At 35.0% G+C, this 18,150-nt stretch overlaps 1 protein-coding gene across 1 annotated transcript; it reads right to left on the reverse strand.

Annotated features, from left to right (window-relative positions):
* Positions 1-2,685: 2,685 nt before the first annotated feature.
* Positions 2,686-5,944, reverse strand: LOC118274231 (uncharacterized). Its single transcript, XM_035591661.2, has 6 exons — positions 5,491-5,944; positions 4,933-5,239; positions 4,467-4,563; positions 4,156-4,266; positions 3,017-3,184; positions 2,686-2,739 (listed from the first exon to the last, which is right to left on the reverse strand). Exons 1-6 carry the CDS (start codon positions 5,942-5,944, stop codon positions 2,686-2,688), a joined length of 1,191 nt encoding a protein of 396 aa, XP_035447554.2.
* Between the last annotated feature and the right edge of the window lie 12,206 nt (positions 5,945-18,150).

An 18,150-nucleotide genomic window follows, 5' to 3' on the forward strand; every position in this document is an offset into this window, starting at 1 on the left:
ACTCATGATTTTCAACCATTTTTTTAAATATATTTTTCCATATACGCACTAAAAAACACATTCGCCAAAAAAATGGATAGGCGAATATTTTTAAGCAATTCCCGCGCTGATTTTCGGCCGGGCTCTTGGTCGTCCCAATTTTCACTGGCGCCGTAACCATGCGGGCATATAGCGTAAAAGCGCGTAAAGGTACGCAATAAACAGAACATTTCGACTTCGTCGTTAATCACAGTAACAAACGCGATGTCTGTCAACGTAATCACATATTTTTCGGAGTACGAAAATAGCTTTCAATGATTTATAACGCTGCTTAACCACTTAGGAGTTTTGATTGTATTAAACAACGAAATAAGAAGGAATTATGAATAATTTTATCAAGTTTTTTGAATAATCTCGTTCCAAACTCGGACTGAATGGACTATTAATTCGTTTCAATAAATGTTTATTTTATTTTACTGTTCTGTAGTCAGAAGCGAGTATACTGCCGAAATTTACATTTCTTGGCTTTAACTTTTCGATTACGAACTTTTCAAGGGCAGCGCGATGTTCTCTTCTTTTGACTGATATAACTGTTAAAGAATCTGCAATTACCACAAGCGATAATACTAAAAACCTAAATCAGAAAAATATCATAACAATTTTAACATATTGAACCGGTGACCGACGTTATTGCGGAGGATTTGCCTTCAACAGTTTTCTATTGGCAGTCAAAACCTTAATTTTACAATGTTACAAACAGCTGAAACTTCATAACCGAATTACTAGATATCAATAACTATTTCAGGTTACATTAAATAACTACAAAGCTTTAATATCAGATGAGACTCCTCAAACAAAACACAAGTTGGCATGTAAATTCGGTCGGTAACCAACTCAATGGTATTGTTCGCTCAAAGCATATTGATTTAGGTGAAAAGTGGTACTCAATAACCGTTCTATCTAAAACTGAGCTCCCAATGAGGCCAAGTTAGCTATCTATTGCAAAAGTTTAGCGTAAAATTACATCTTTACCAGCGATATTAAATTTCTGTTGTCCCCTGTGATTTACAGTGTCTTCGTTCGCTTATTAACGAGTCCGTCTATAACCTATTGATTTTAGTTAATTTTGCACTTAGCGGGAGTCTCAGGCACCTTTAGTTTGGTCTGGATGGCTGATAGTGTGAATTTTTTATACAGTTTATTTTTAATATTAACTTTTATTAGTTTATTATAGTGAATAGTGGATATACATTGTGCAGTGGCATTACGTGCGTAATGTGCACCGCTGTCTACACCTTCGGGGATAAAAGGCGCGAGGATACGATATGATGTTAAATGTAATTAACTATGTATGTATATTGTTTTTTATAACACTTGTGATGATTCTTTCAATTATAATTCCTGGCAGAAAGGATTAAAAATTAATATATTGTATAATTTATTTAAAAGCCATATCTTCAACCGAATGGCGCCCGAAAACTTTATTTTAAATTCATATTGCGCGTCACTCAGAGTTTTCATTAGGTTTATTTACGTCAGTTTAATTATTGTTTAATTTGAATACTTTACATGTTGTTTAAAATAAAGCTTTTCATGTTTATTTTTTCACTAGTGAATTGTTTTGGTTTTGGTTTAATTGAATGATGGTAACAGAAGCTGAGATGAGAATAAGTTGCGTGGTGGCAGCACAGGAGCTACCCTCACTCTTCCCTAATGTACTATACATTACACCCAAGACACAATGTCTAGAAAGCAACAATATTTGTTAAAAATATAATCAGTAAACACCAAACCGCCAGTCAAGCATGGAGGCATCATCATATCATTTTCTTTTTTTTTATGGAATAAGACGTTAAACGAGCCGACCGATCGCCTGTTGGTAAGCAATCGCGCGCCGCCCATGGACACCCGAAACACCAGAGGCGTTACAAGTGCGTTGCCAGCCTTTTGGGGGTTAGGAATTTAAAGGTTGTTGGGGAATCGGAGATTGGGAAGGGGGTAATTTGGCCTCCAGTAACCTCACTCACACAACGCAAGCGTTGTTTCACGTCAGTTTCCTGTGAGGCCGTAATATCACTCCGGTCGAGCCGGCCCATTCATGCCGAAACATGGCTCTCCCACACTTAGAACATTTAAAAGAAATCACTTAAATCTTTTGGTCAAAAAAATCAATAACGTCTGCTTAAAATTACTCCTAAATTAGCGATAAATTAACATTTCATTGTGGTCTTAATAAGCACGTAGTGTGAACTGTGAAGTTTACCAAAACTAATGGAATTTAAACTAATTTAAATACATTAGGTATGCGACCTTTTCGTGTGCCCATACGTCGGCTGTCGTTAGAAATGTCGAAAGGTCCGTGTGAGGATTTATCGAAACTTTCTACGAGGCATAATGTGGACCCTCGGAGTAAGGAATACTAATTTTCGGGCCCTGTAACGCCCTCTAACGTGTTAAACAGTCAGTTTACGGGGCGTGTCCATTTGTTTCAATTGTCTGCATCTAAATGGTGTTAACAATTAGTTGTTATGAAGTTATTTGCTTTCGTTAATAAAAAAAAATATTTTGTACTATTTATTTTTTTATTACTAGAACTACTTTTAACTCATCACTAGAATTCATCATATTATCATAATTGACTTACTAAAGTATGTTCCTGATTCGATAAGCATATTTAGTTCTTGCGTAATGGTTATTATAACAATATTACTCGCCCCTTTGGTAAAACACCGCAAACACTGAGTATGTCATTCTTGCCACCTGCAATTAATAAAAATATATATATAACTTCATATCTGATTTTGAAAATTTTTAGGCTTAGGTTCATCTGTAATATCCGTGTTAGTGTACTTATATTAAATTTTATCAAAATCGGTTCATTACTTTGTAAATTCTTAACGTACAGACAAACAAATCAACTTTTTGCTGCTTTTACGATGTAGATACATTAAATTGTTTCGCAATTAGGTAACCAGCAAAAACACGTGCGTGATATAATTTCAAAAAAAGACATTGAAATCGTATTTTTATTACTTACAGATACGAAAGTTTCATACGACAAGTCTTGAATACCAAACGCCTTGAGGATGAGAGGTTTTTGCGCCTGCGTACAACCTATGATCACCAGTTTTCGAATGTCATGGTCCCTCTCAATGTCACAGAGGTGCCAACCGCAGTAAAACATAGCACTTGACAGCAAAGAGGCCTGGGAAAAAGAATTTTATTTACCGTTTTAGTGTATACATTAGGAATATAGCAATTTTGTTTAATTAATTTGTACTGAAAATCACAAATGACAGAAATTTAAGAATCAATCATGCGCTTTAGATGCATACAAATATTCCCATTATATTAAATTATTTTATCAAATAATTTACACCTTTGCCGATTTTCAAGAACTTTATTTCAACGGTTGTTCGCAAAAACGAATATTCTATGTCCATTTTCAACATTTCACATAAAAATCATTGTTATAGTCATAAAACAATGCCTAGATTTATTTGTGTTTGCAGAACAGTTAGGTTAGATCGGTTTAGTTCGATGAATTGTATCTGGAGTATGCAAATATTATGCATTTTTTGTTAAAAAAAAGTTACTTCAGTTTCTAATTAAATCTACGATATTAGGAAAAATGTACTATCTCTCCTTTCTCCTAGCCTTTTTCCAAATAAAATGGACTCACAACTGACATTTCATATTTTACTGATTAGCAAAATGTACAAAATATCTATGATTATCCTCAATGATTTTTTAGCTTCTATTTTCCCGTATCATCATCTACTATTAGTTTTTCTTTTTGCAAAAGACATTCGTTGAAATTTTCCAGTACCAAAATAAACATTCTTTTAAAAGAAGTTAATATACCTACAAGAGGCTGTGAAACCCGTTCGTTTCAAACGTTTTTACGTTGAAAAACGTTTCTAATTCATATAATATTCAGAGCATGTATTCACGTACCTATTTTGTATCGAGCCAATAGTCCGGCTAAAAACGACAGGATAAAGCTCTCGTATTGAAATAAACCTTTGTAAACTTGAAAAAACCGTTCCGATTCCAGTTATAGTGATATTGAGAGGTAGGGCCCAATATAACGCCTTGAGGGACGCCTTATTTTGTATTGCAAATACATTCCACATCTTATTGTAAAAGTTTAATAGAAATGGCTTAAATATTTACCTGATAAGTAACTTCTCCAGCATTCCACAAATTCAGTGCCAGTAATAAGAAAAGTGAGCTGACGAATGTATACGTCATAAACGCATTAGTTAAATCCAAATGAGGAGAAAGCTAGAATCAATAAAATAAGATTGAAGTAATCAATAAAAACTACCATATAGGATCGAAAAACGTACAACGTACATACATATAAGTTATCTAGATAATCCACATAAATAATGGTAATACTTCAAAAAATATTAAGGAACATGTTGTAAACACATTATAAGAAGATTTAACACAGAAAGTTACATCAAAAAGGTTTTACGTACCGCTAAACGTAGCAAAAGTAACACGGCGACGGCAGAACTTTCGCACACTTGAAGTGACATTATTATTCCGAAAACACGATGTATCTCGTCTGCTAAACTAAACAACGTACATTACATACATTACACAGGGCTTTTAGTTACACGAAAAATCTAAATACAAAATCGTGGTTAACTCCAAATTGTTGTTCTATTCGAAAAAACATCTCACGTTTCTTTGATATTTTTTTACATTAGCAATGCATGTGTTTTACTTTTATAGGTTTTTGGATAGATTGGTAGCAGTTTACAGTAATGTCAAATAATAGTTCCAATAAAATTTACACGAAAACAAACAATAAAATCCAATAGTGTAAGACCATTAATTACGTCGACGCTAAATCCTGTTTATTCCTTGCTGGCGAACAATAGGTGCGCTGAATAGTACAATAACAAAAGTTAAACAAAAGAACTTAAGAACAGAACTTACTACAGAAGTTTCTGATGCATCCGAATACCTTCCAAACATCCAGCTTTTAGTTTGTCTATTGCTTCCCGTTTGTTCATTACTTTTATATTACTATCGAACTCTGACCGTATCCGTTCGAAATGATGGCACAGAGTAATAAACTTGTAAGTCATGGTGATCAAATGCGTGATTGGCATGCAGTCGGCAGACATCATCGGTAGCATCATGTACAGCCATGTTATGTAGAAAAATATTCGAAAAAACAGTGCTACAGCGGAGTTGTCATCGTAAACTGGTAGATATGTGACCACGGTATAAAAAGGGGCCCCTGGAAACGCACAGATAGAGTAAAGAGTTTACGATTATCGTTGATCTGGTTGCCCGGATGATAACATGAACGTGACTTTAAGTTGGTTGCATAGTAATAATAAATATGATTCAGTGCAGGGACAAGTATGTATGTATGCATGGCTAAGAAACTTAACATAAAACACTGTATGAATATGAATAGAAAAAAAGCTAGTGGTATTTTCTTTGAGCACTCTTTTAGATAATGTGAAAAAATATATAGGAACAAACCTTCAACGATCGACCTTCTAGCACTTTCGATTCCATACGCTGAGAGAGACAGGTAAACAGAGATAACGTACAGCCATATACCAACTGTCACTTTACGATATTGTTTTCGCATAACATAATCCTCTTCATAGCCTGCTCCGACATTAGCCATTTCATAGTTTAATTTCCTTATAGATTTTTTGTGATATAAAAGGAGAAACATCTTAGTGAGAACAATGTTGTGTATAGCAGCGAACATAACTGCTGAATTCTTTTCCACTCCGGGAAAGTTGCCGAACAATGCGGCGAGATTTTCAAGGAAAATCATGGTGGTGTAAATCGAGAATGTTACTACGCTGTACATATAATAAGGGATTGTCTCATGGTAGATATCTTCGTACCAGCAATTCCCAGCTCCGGCGTAATACACATACTTACAAACTGTTATCAGTAAAGTTCTAGTATTTAGTGGCATGATCTTTACCTCAAATATTACTTAGAATATATTTTATCAAATTAGGTTCTCAACACTTCTCTACCACGCGAAGTTAAAACGTTATATGATACAACGAAAACAAAACGTTAATCAAGGCAACGTTAATTAGAAATAGTTACAGTAATTGAACGTGTTTCACGAAAACAACAAAGACCATTATACGAAAGTAATATTTAATATGGAGGGAATAGAAAAAGCCTGTACAAGTTACCTTTAATTAGTACCGCCAGCTAGTAACGAATGTAAAAGTATTGAAATATTCATTGTTATTAATGAACCTTCTTGTTTAACTCGAAAATTGAGAAAGTTCGCCGACTAGGCGACTGTTATAACATATTGTTTATGATTAATTAATTACTTAACTAATTAATTTGAAGAGCGTTATATGAGTATATTTTATTGCTGAACGTAGCAGGCGTATAAACGTTGATTGCTACTTTATACTCGATATCATAAACGGCGCAAGGTCTAATTTCATTTGAATCAAACGTAAACATTATTCACGCCTGTATTTTCCCAAGCAGGTAGGCTGTGGCACATACATTTTGATAGTTATATTTGTTTACGTACTGCATTTCTTTCGGTGCAAGACTCGAAATATTTCTGCCTTCCGTACGACTATTAAACATTTCAAAAGGAGTAAATAATAACACTATATATCTACCTATCTCATTAACCCTTGGTATACTTACACAATGTGTTTTCTATTTTGTCTTATATACCAACATACGAGAGGTTAATTTCCGCATTATTGAATGTTAATATACAAAAATTCTTAAGGTTCAAACGTATGTTTACTTACAAAATGCATACAATGTGAACTTGATATTGATTTATTACAAAATAATACACATAATTTTGACTGTATTTATTACACATAAGTTTGAGTTAAACTAGTTTAAAATAAATACATCGTATATTAAGATCACGTGTAAATGTCGCTTATATCAAAAGTACTGAATGTCAGCTGTCTCGTTAACACGAGATACGAGTAAAGGGAAAATATATACAAACATATGTGTATATGTATACAATACTTACGATAACATTACGTAGGTTGGGTACATAAATAAGTTTTATTTTTATTCCATATTACATAAGTTATTTGTACTGTTTTGTTCAATTAATTGAGTTGATATTGTGATTTTCTTTCAGCAAATCTTTAGATCATCATCATCAATATATGGCAATTTCTTTTATTATTTTTTTCTTTGTATAATTGGTTACTGTAATTTCACTTTTTGTATAAAACGATCGTGCTTCTTCGATCTTTTCCTAGCATCCTTGATCAGTTTCGGGCGTTACTCGAAAACTTTGGTGGTATATTTAAAAATTTTTTGGCCTAAAATAGTACATATTTTTTTTACATAAATAATACATTATTTATGTAAAAAAAATACAGAAATTTATTTAATTGGACATTGTGACACAAGCTCTTATAATAATAACATTAGGTACGTTTGACTTCTATTTCCTGAAAACAAAATTGCGAAAATATTTCTATTTTCATATAATTCTCTCCCAGTAGTATTGGCTATTGGCTTCAAGTTGCCTTGCTATTTCTATTTAAATAGTACACCGAACTGTTGTGAAATTCAGGGAATTCATTCAGCTATACCAAGAAAAGACGAATCCCTGACCTCTTTACATGGAACTCAAGGTATGAAGCCACAGTGGTATTATGGTCGTTACCTTTCATATTTTCTCAAGAGAAATTCTTTATCAAAATATTTATGTAAAATAAACGTTGCCCCTTTGAACAATAAAAAAAAAAAAAAAAATAAAAATTGTTTATTTCACAAACATTTGGAAATACACTATAACATAATTTTTTACAATGCAAATGTTATTAATTTATCGCTGCATTAAGTACAGTGTTGATGTGAACTCTGGTACCCATGTTAAGATTTAACTTGTGTTATGGGTACCAGCGCTCTCACATTAAGTTTGCTCTTAGACAATTACATTACAGTAGTTAGTAGTCAGTTACCATAGAAGGTGGCGGATGTCAGTGATTCCAATCTATTTATTTATATATATTTATATTTATTTATTTCCACAAGAGCCTGTTTGTGTGTTGTGTATGTTATGTATGTTTGTTTGTTTGTTATGTATGTTAGTTGTGTTGTGTTTGCTGTGTGTAGTATGTATGAATGGTGTTAGCGCGAGAATATGTGAGAGAGGTAGTGTGAGTTTATGCGTTTGTCAAGTATTGTTGTTTTAGAGTATTGATAATATGAGTAGGTCTTCGGTCTCAGCATAAGTTTTGAGCATGAGCCATTTGATGACTATATTTTTACATGCATGTTTGCAGAGAGGGTATATGTTACAGTGTTCGTTCAGGATGTTATAAAGATGGCTTCCAATGACCCTATAATGACGACTAGCCAGAGTAGTTCTAAAGCGTTCCACCGGACATACCTTATATGATCGCCGTTTTTTTGTTCCTCCCTTCTCATATAGCAATGTAGTGTGTTTTCTTAGAACTGTTTGGAGCACAAACAGCTGACGTACAGTAAGAATTTGACATTCATCATAGAGTACTGACGTTGGGTATCTAAACGGTTTTCTTGTCATTACTTTTAGTACAGCTCTTTGTGCTCGTTCCAATTCCAAGAAGCTGGTTTTTGCCGCACCACCCCACACGGAAATGCAATAGCCTAGTATGGACTGACAAAGAGCAAAATAAATTGTTTTTAGTATTTTAGTGTCAGCTGATAATCTAAGTTTTTTAAAAATATAAATTAATTTTCGTACACGCGACTTCAGATTTCCTAAATGATATTTCCAATTAAGGTGGCTATCTATATACACTCCGAGATATTTGATAGTGTCAGCTCTGGTTAGAGTTGGACAATCGCAGAGCGAGTAGGGAGCGGTGGTTGTGCAAGAATGAGCCTTGAGTACAAGGGATTCTGATGAAGGTTGGTTGGAGGATGTTAATGAAAAAGTCAGGTATGTGGTCTTTGTTAGGTTTAAAGTTAAAAGATTATCAGCCAACCAGTTCATCACATTACCAAGTGCCTGTTCTGCAAGTGCAATAGTTGAACGCCAGTTACTGTCATGGATAATCAAGGCTGTGTCATCGGCATAGGTAAATATTGAACAGTTTGGAAGACTAAGTTTACAGAGGGAGTTAATATAAGCCAGAAACAGAGTGGGGCCCAAAACCGAACCCTGAGGCACCCCGAAAGCAAGGGAAGTGTCGTCACTTACAAACGAATCAATCTTGACGCACTGAGTTCTGTCTGAAAGGTAGTCTTTGAAAATTTCCAAGGTATGACCACGTATACCCATTCCTTCCAGTTTTGTTAAGAGGTGGGGAACAGAGACGGTATCAAAGGCCTTGGTTAGGTCTAGAAAGATACCTACGCACTTTTTCTGGTTATCCAGTTTATCCACAATATGATCGACAAGTGATGCCACCGCGTCTTCCGTGGATTTTCTAGCTCTAAAGCCAAATTGATTTGGCGCTAATATGTGGCGATGTTCTAAGAAGCTAACTAGACGGGAGTTAAGTATCTTCTCTAGCACTTTGGATAAAACTGACAACAGTTATTGGAAAGACAACTATGGAACATGAGGTTTTCGATTACCGGAATTAATTATGTTATGATTAGTTTTAGATTTTGATAACTATTGACAGCAATCCTTGCTTCAAGCAAACAGGTGTCTTCCGATTTTCAAACTTCGGTAGTAATGTTACTTGGTATACCCGGAGCTGCCGACTGCCTAGTGGTTTGCCGGGGCTGAAGCAGGAGTAGGAACGGGGTGGTTTTTAGTCAGTAAGAGCCCCTTTCGTTGTCCAAAGGCGGGAGAAGACATTAGATGACTTTCGCCCCACAAAAAAAAATATTACTAGGTATATATCAGTGTAGTTGCTTTTTTCGAAGAAAACTATCTGATTATTCTATTACATAATTATAGAAAACAATATTAAATAATAAAAAGCCCTAGCCCGAGCACTTGTCACAAACAAACACCTACTTCAATAAAATTCGTACTTGCACTAAAATTAAAACCATCCCTGTTTACTGCTTAGCTGTTAAAGCTCCATGCTCTGTAAACGAGACACTTTCCTTCTGTAAAATGAATTCATCGACTTAAATAAAGCAAGTAACGACCTTCGCAACCGACCCACATTTAACACGTACAGTAAAGCGTAGGGTCTTTTAATTGACCCGTTACGAAACCTCTAAGTATCCTTAGTGTAGGCTCACACGGAAAAACACTTAGTACTCGCCACTATATTAAGGCACCTGATCACGTAGGCGGAAATCTGCCTGACCAATAATACACCTTTACCCTTTACCTAATTTGTATTCAACGCGAACACACGAACCCGGCAAGGATTACAAAACTGTATTCGGGAAGAGACTGTAAACAGCTTTCGCCCCTTTATTGGTGCTAGTTCCAGTTTTCAAGTGGTGCTATATTGAAAACTATGTCCTCAACGAGACTCGCTTTTATGATGCTAATCTTTAAAGCTATATAACTTTAAACAATAAAAACAATCAAGATTCGGAGAAAAACAAGTTGGTTTTACTACTGTTTCTAAGCAACTTGAAGTTGAATTATTGGTAAAGTAGTAATAGGTACCTATCGACCTAAGCACAAACGTAAAATATTTTAAGAAGTATTTTATACCTTACCCTATCACAATGACGTCATTGGAAACTGATGATTATGTACAATTGAAGTCCAATAATTCAGGTAATAACTCAAAAGAAACTCATTGTAACAACAAAGCACCTAAAGCAAAAAACAAACTTTACCATATACAAAAAATGGCATTGTAGGTTAACAAATACCGCAATTGTGTAGTGGCTATTGGAATTCCTCTATATTTTATCTATTACAGGGGCTATCGAACGGGGCTAAGCCGAGTGGGCTCGCCGCATGGATCGGCACAGTTCTGTGCAGATCAAACTGGGCGTGTGGAAATAAACTTGTTTAAATATTTATACCTATTCGCGTTTTGATTGTTGCTAGGATTTGTACATTCAGGTAACATTTGGACCCGTCAAAATGGTTGTGTTGCTAATATTTGGGCTCAAATTCTTCATATTGTAACAAGAGCTGTTGAAGAGACTGTATTGACTATAGTTACTGGAGAATGAAGTGACTTATGATTCTGTAAAATGGCTATGATCTTCCACTTATCCTCTTTTCACCCACACAGCAAGTTACTAAGAGCCAACACAATACATTCACGTTGATTATGATTGTGGTTATCACTTATTTAGAAAATCGATATTATAGACATGCCTGTACAATACATCACTGTACTCAATAACATTGACAATTTGTGAAGGTTCTTGGATAGTTCACAATGGCAGTATATTTGCACAAGCAACGTTTAGCGGTCCACAAAACTATTAATAGTCGACTCTCCACAAAAAATACAAACACAAAATTCCTACAAAGAGAGACACGAATAAAATATAATATTTATATTGAATTTCATTGAGAACGGGCCTCGTAAACAAACATGGCAAAGAATAATGCCTCAACAAAATTTGCTTCACCAACATCTTGTTTCAATAAGATAATCTACGTTTTTATACAGCACTGCTTTTGTAAACAATTTACTCAGTTGTTTATGTAAAGAGTCTTAGTACACAGTTTTGTACACAAAGGGGTATGGATCGAGAGATATCGATGTCGGCTTGGGATTTCAATTCAAAGATATTTAGAGAGTTCGAACATATCCCAACCGGGCGCCTATTCATTGTAAAGTTATAAATCACTGCGCACGAACGGGATACAGGTTTAATTCAACCAGTGTCGGTGGTACACCACTACCTATTGGTCAGGCGATTGATTACAGAATGTATCACAAAAGAAAATATATTGTCAGTAGAAAAAGAAAGAAATTGTAGGTAATGTGTATTTCTGTTTTTATTTTGTATTGTGGTTTATTGTCTTAATCTGTATCTGGCGTGTATTAAACAAACTTAAACTCTATTACAATGGCTTAGTGGTGAAAAATAACTAAACAATCCACATGAATAATGTAACTTAAAGTTAAGATAAATAATGTAGCTGCATTTGCAATTAGCAACGTCTTTAACCAAAACGAAAACCAAATTACAAATCAACCGCAGATGTTTAAAACGAGATTACAAGATTTACCATCCACTTAAAATAAAGGGCTTTTAAAACAATTTATTTAAATAACACTTGAAATACATAAATTAGCATTATCGCCAGCACAAATACTTAAGGTCTAAAGTCGTTTGTTTAGCATATTAGACTTTCAATGTAATCCCTAAGCTAAGTGGATATTTATTTGGCAAAATGCTTCAAAGGCCTTATTAGCCAGAACGTTTGATGTAGGTTCGTAGAATGTTTTTTGCCATACATATTGAATGAATTATTTGAATAAGTATTACTTAGGAATTTTTCTACCTCGTTCGTATGTAAACAATTGTTATCACGATGGATTCCTGTATAAAAAGAGCTGATGTTTTTATTTGCTATGCTACGTGGCTTTCATCGTGAAACGGGATAAAAATGTGTTGATTGCGTTAATCCACGCTACAAATTATCAGTTAATTGTTTGGTAAATTTCCAATAACATATACATTGGTTATTATATACTTAAATCTAGGGGTTATATCTAACCATGCAACTTCTGTAAGCTTGAATCTATGGTAGAAACAACCATGATACCACCGGAACACTGAAGTCTAGCGTATCCCGCGACGAAGATTTTACTTAAATTAGAAGATATTATTAGACACAGAAAAAGAAACGATAATTTCCACTTCCCTCGGTGAATTTAATTCAATAGTAACTATAGAATAACGACGCAAAACAACACATTTCCTATCACACATTAAATCCATCGGAAAGCATTTAATGAGCGATAATTCTCTTTAGCACGAAGATTTACTTTCTCCACAAGAATAGTTAGGTGAGATAGGCCAGTAAGAGGCCACCCGATACTACAATATATCAATGAGAGGTTCCCAAAGGATGGAGCGGTGGGTCACGTATCACAAGTGTTTTTCGAACCCCAACATTATCTGAAGGTGAGAGAAAGTTCACTTACATAAACTTATAACGGTATCCCATATTATTAACTATTACGTCTGTTTTGATGTTTGTGTAAGAAACGTTGGTGAGTTGAAAATCGTATGGTTCTTTAGGTTGAAGCGGTGTGGAGTTAAAATTATTGTGCTTTTTCACCAGAGATGTGCTATGCTACGTTGTTATGGATGCGTTTGGCTTCCACCAATCATATTCATTGGTACTAGTGGAAATGGACTCAGCTAAGTTATGTTTTTTATTTGGAAAGATGCGTGCTATGGATATGTGCGATCGATGACTTCCCTACTATCGATACATCGCATGCTCAAACTGCGCAAGCTACTTTCTCGCACAGCTACTTTGAGACGGCGCATCTTCATGGCACATCTTACTCGCACAGCATTCAATCGAATTAAAAAAAATACCCAATAACTGATAGTTTTAGTATAATAAAAGAAAATTTTAATCATCAAAATGGAGACTTTCAATCTAAATTAAATCAACAAAGAGATTACATTAGAATCCATTCATAATAATGAATGAAATTACTATCGATTAGAGTGTTGAGCAAACGGTATGGAAAATTAACCGATATTGGTTGTAATTGCATTACTATTGAATGGACGAGACAAAGCTAACAAACTGACCCGGCTTGGCTAGATGGAATTCCGGGAAGGGGTACAATATTACTAAGTACTATTGAAACTACTCGCATTTCCTCAAACATTCGATATCCGTTGAAAACAATAAAGTATTCATTGAATTTAAATAGAATTTTCAATTATTTATCGATTTTGAGTCGATCGGGTATGGTCATTAGAAAATTATTAGAATGATTTAATTCAGTCTTGCTTCCGTAAGATACTTAAAATACCATTTCTGATTGTCGTTTATGTATTCCACACATTAAAAAAAATTTTTTTAATAACACGAGCCTCCTGTAAAACCATCTGTGTTCGAATCTGTGTAGGTATCTAACCTAACCTATCACCGCTACATTTGTGAAACTGTAAAGAAACCTCCTGGCCTAGAAATTATTCCTAAACTTTATACCTATTCAGAAACCTCTCAGATAGGTATAAACTTCAAAACTAAGTCTCTAGGGCACTAACAGAAGATATTTCGCGATATTTGAGAAAATTGGTCGAGATCGATTTCTCAATAAACTTGATACTAGAGTAAGGAGTTCTAAAATACACATTTTACCAATATTTTATTGGAAAATCATATACATATATCGGTGATTTACCATTCTTTACTAATTATTATACATATACTAATTTGTAGACATACCGTATGAAGAAAATTCAAATGAATTCATTTAAACCACATAGGAGTATTTGTATCAAGTTATATTATGTTGGTGACACGATATAAATAAATATTCACATCAAAACTTCTTAGTTAGACAAAGCAGACAGAAGTCACATCATTATATCTATCTAGTACCACAGACAAACTTTTTCACAGTTAATTCCAACTTACACAATTTAGCCTGTTATTGTATAAGTTTGAGAGAATTAACAAACACTAGTACTACTTCAGATTTTCCAAACTTTACATAGTTTTGCTGTATTTTGGAAGTACCTAACAAAGGCTGAACAAGAGTTTGATATTATATGTATGAACTGCTTTTAATTGTGGCCAACTTTCCACCGTTGCTTAGCAATTTTACGTAATTGAGACGCGTTGAGTACTATGTTTTAGCCTTGAAGAATTAATATAGACAGAATCAGGGTATTGTTTTATTTATTTAACACTTTATGTACAAATAAAAAAGACCGGCTTAACGCGGAATGGCATTCTCTACCAGCCAACCGCAGAGTGGTGCAGAGAAGTGTGACGGTAGGTTTTTCCATTGATTGAAGCGCATTAAGTCTACAAATGACAATTAATTCTCGTCGGTTGGCAGTTTTATTATCACACGTTTTCAGCCAATTTGTTCGACAACACTATTGGAAACTCGGTTGCTATTCAAGAAAGAAAACCGCAATTTTTAATAGACTATTCGTGGTTTGCTTCTGTTTCTGCTTTCGAATCTTATCACATCTTTACAAACACATGGAAAAATATTCAAAGTATTTGACATTCACCGTACGATGTATGGGTGCCGCAGAAAGCAACTTGCAATCGAAATGTGCAAACTTTAAACTAATTTAACTTTAAAATAGCTTTTTCCCAGCTCCAACGAAAATATTTTGTCACACAACACCCTTTTTGCATTGTTAATTTCAGAGCATTGTGCTTTTGTTTAGAAAAAAATACGTTTTGGGTTTATTTGATTCGAAGTGTGAGCATTTTAGGGCTATATGACATTTTTTCTCCATTAAAATTGGAGTGTAATGGCGGGTGTCGCGCGCCACAGGCCAGGCAGACTATAACTCAATAGTAGTGTACGAGCGTTCCGGCTTATGTTTCGGCCACACATTCGGCTCCCAGTGAAATACGGCCGAAGCTTTGGCCAAATCCCCTGTCATACAAAACACGATCGCGTAAGAACGCGGACTGAAAACAATGAAAGTCGGATTTGTGTGATCAAGAAAAATACTTTTGTTAAATAATAGTTTCGAAGAAAAATATCGCTGCGGCAAACATGTACGCAGCAATTTTGTGATATTGATAGCGCATAAAGTAAAATTATGAATGTATAGATGTGGCTGGATGATTTCTGGGCCGCTAGCGCATATAGATACCAAGTTTGAATCTTGTGTGGAGCAAAGAATTGGAGCTATACGGAACCTAGTATCTTGGTAAGACTAAGGGAGTTATTTGTTTACCCATTTGAAACCCATAAACCTCGTAGTAACTACTGGTCGTCACATTAAAAGTATTGATGGATACTGCACAGGAAAGATGTTTATAACACGTCAAGTGGCACATTCATCAAATTAGAATATCAGCTATTCTAAACAAAATCCTAATTCGATTTATTTTGTCAGCTAATCACATTCGTTGATATTAGGTACATGTATATGTATGTCCTAACATAAATTATTTTAGTCAGCCTTCTAGAAACCGGAGGTTAGAACCCAATAAGCTATTGTTTTTAAGACCATTGGGAATCTGATGCATTGTAAGTAAACAACAGCAAATAAAACAAAGGATAAATATTAGTAGTAAAACAGTAACATTAATGAGTATATTCAAACTGAATAGAAGTAAATATCAGAGTTAATAGCAAAGGTGGAAGTGAATATGTGTTGGATCATAACTTCGTGAATTCAGAAGCTTTGATACCCTTTCTTAATAGGGTAATACGAGAACCAGAAGATAGGTAAATTTATTCCTTACGATACCGTAAAGATCGCCACTTATGATTACGATATTTATTTGGGTACCCATTTCGTCCATCATGCTTTCATCCCTACCTACAATCCTAACATGGGCTCGGTTATATAACCATAGTAACTACCTATTTTAGACACATAAAACCACCAAAACGAGGTAGTGAATCTAATTTTTATGATCGTGAGCCGACAGAAGATTTGAAAACAGCGCGACCTTCAACTTTATTGCTCTCGACATAAATCATGTTTTATTATTCATTTGTATTGTTCGAGATATATAAACAAATGAGTGAATTATATCGCATAGTCGAAGCTGAAAATACAGAATGGGCTTGGTATCGGATAGTCGACGCCAATCCAGTGCCGAAAGCAAGAACGGCGTAGATTTATTCCGCCAGTTATTGCACATTCCCAGCAAATGTGCACTGAATATGCACCCGGCCTGAATATTTCACAGCTTCAAGTGCGCGCTTAGCGCCAAATAAAAAACGTCCAGAGCTCGTTTGTGATCTCTAATTCTCGACTAAACTGCCTGAATTATTTTATTCAGATCACCTACTATTTGGACGGGAATTTTGTGAAAAGTATCTATGCATGGTACGCGTCCACAGGCTCGCATCGTACGCATCACACGCAATAGATTTTAGTTTGTCTTGTATAGAAACTCATACAACTGCGTCCACTGATCCGCATCGTACGGACCGCATCATCAGCAATGCGATGCGTACTGATAACATCATGCAGAATGGGTACGATGCGGGCCTGTGGACGCTTATCTTTAAAAACCGAAACAAATGCTTTAACTACACCACAATAATGCCTTTTGCTTACATCCTCATAATGAACATTTTTATATGTATTTAGGTATGTATCATGTCATAAAAAGCCTCAATCAGTTTATAGGTCCGAATGATTCCGAACAAAATACACATATTTATATTTATATTGGGTGCACACCTAAATATTGCAGCCAGTTGTCAGAAATACACGGTCCGGAAATTGAACGTGAGTGCCTCAAATATTTACCCATACACATAACTGTTTGTTTTTACAATACGTAAATTTACTCTTCCTATAATAAAATGTATAAATACATATTTAATTTTCAGTTTGGCAACTATTCTAACAAACAAGAAATGTTTGTCAACACCGACTAATGTGAAATTCTAAAAGTGAATAACGTGCGCCTCAAAGAGCCATCAGACCACCACAGATGGGGCCCAGTTGGGCTGACGCCTGATCCGGAGCTGCGGACTACCTAGCGGGTTTACCGGGGCTCCGGCTCGAAAAGCAGCAGTAGGAACGGGGTGGTTTTTAGGCAGTAAGAGTCTGACACTCCCTCTCGCCTCGCCCAAGGCGGGAGAAGTCGTGGGATGATTTCCCCCTTAAAAAAAGAGTGCATAACAAACAAATATGGACAGAGTATACTTTCTCTCTAGCAAGCAACTGAACGCATCAAATAGAAACACCAAAAACAAAAGATGTTTTAGACAAAGCAAAGAACAATGACCAATCAAAGGCCATCCAATTAGCAAACCATTAATTGATTTCATAGAAAGCAAGTAAACCGTAAACATGACCCCGAACGTATAACATACATATGTATAAATTGTATATATGTACATGTACAATATATGTTTTCACTTCATAAACTAAACATAATAGGAGTAATACACTGCTCGACCGAACGCTTCACACGCAATACTGATGACGCACAAATCCCTAGTAATCTGGGATCCAATTACATAAAACGAATCCCTTTAGAGGTTTTAACACTCAATGTAACTCCAGAATGCAAATCAGTTAGTTAACATCTGTTTGAAATTAATTTATTCAATTTATAAATGTACCGCAGCTAGATAG

Source organism: Spodoptera frugiperda, chromosome 3 (assembly GCF_023101765.2).
Source record: "Spodoptera frugiperda isolate SF20-4 chromosome 3, AGI-APGP_CSIRO_Sfru_2.0, whole genome shotgun sequence".
Taxonomy (NCBI): Eukaryota; Metazoa; Arthropoda; class Insecta; order Lepidoptera; family Noctuidae; genus Spodoptera; species Spodoptera frugiperda.

Excerpts from the sequence above, each read along its gene's own strand:
- LOC118274231 (XM_035591661.2), bottom strand. The coding sequence starts at position 5,944 with ATGCCACTAAATACTAGAACTTTACTGATAACAGTTTGTAAGTATGTG. Across the intron at positions 4,267-4,466 it reads TACTTTTGCTACGTTTAGCG|CTTTCTCCTCATTTGGATTT; the intron begins GTACGTAAAACC and ends TATTGATTCTAG. Across the intron at positions 3,185-4,155 it reads CTGGAGAAGTTACTTATCAG|GCCTCTTTGCTGTCAAGTGC; the intron begins GTAAATATTTAA and ends TCTTTTTCCCAG.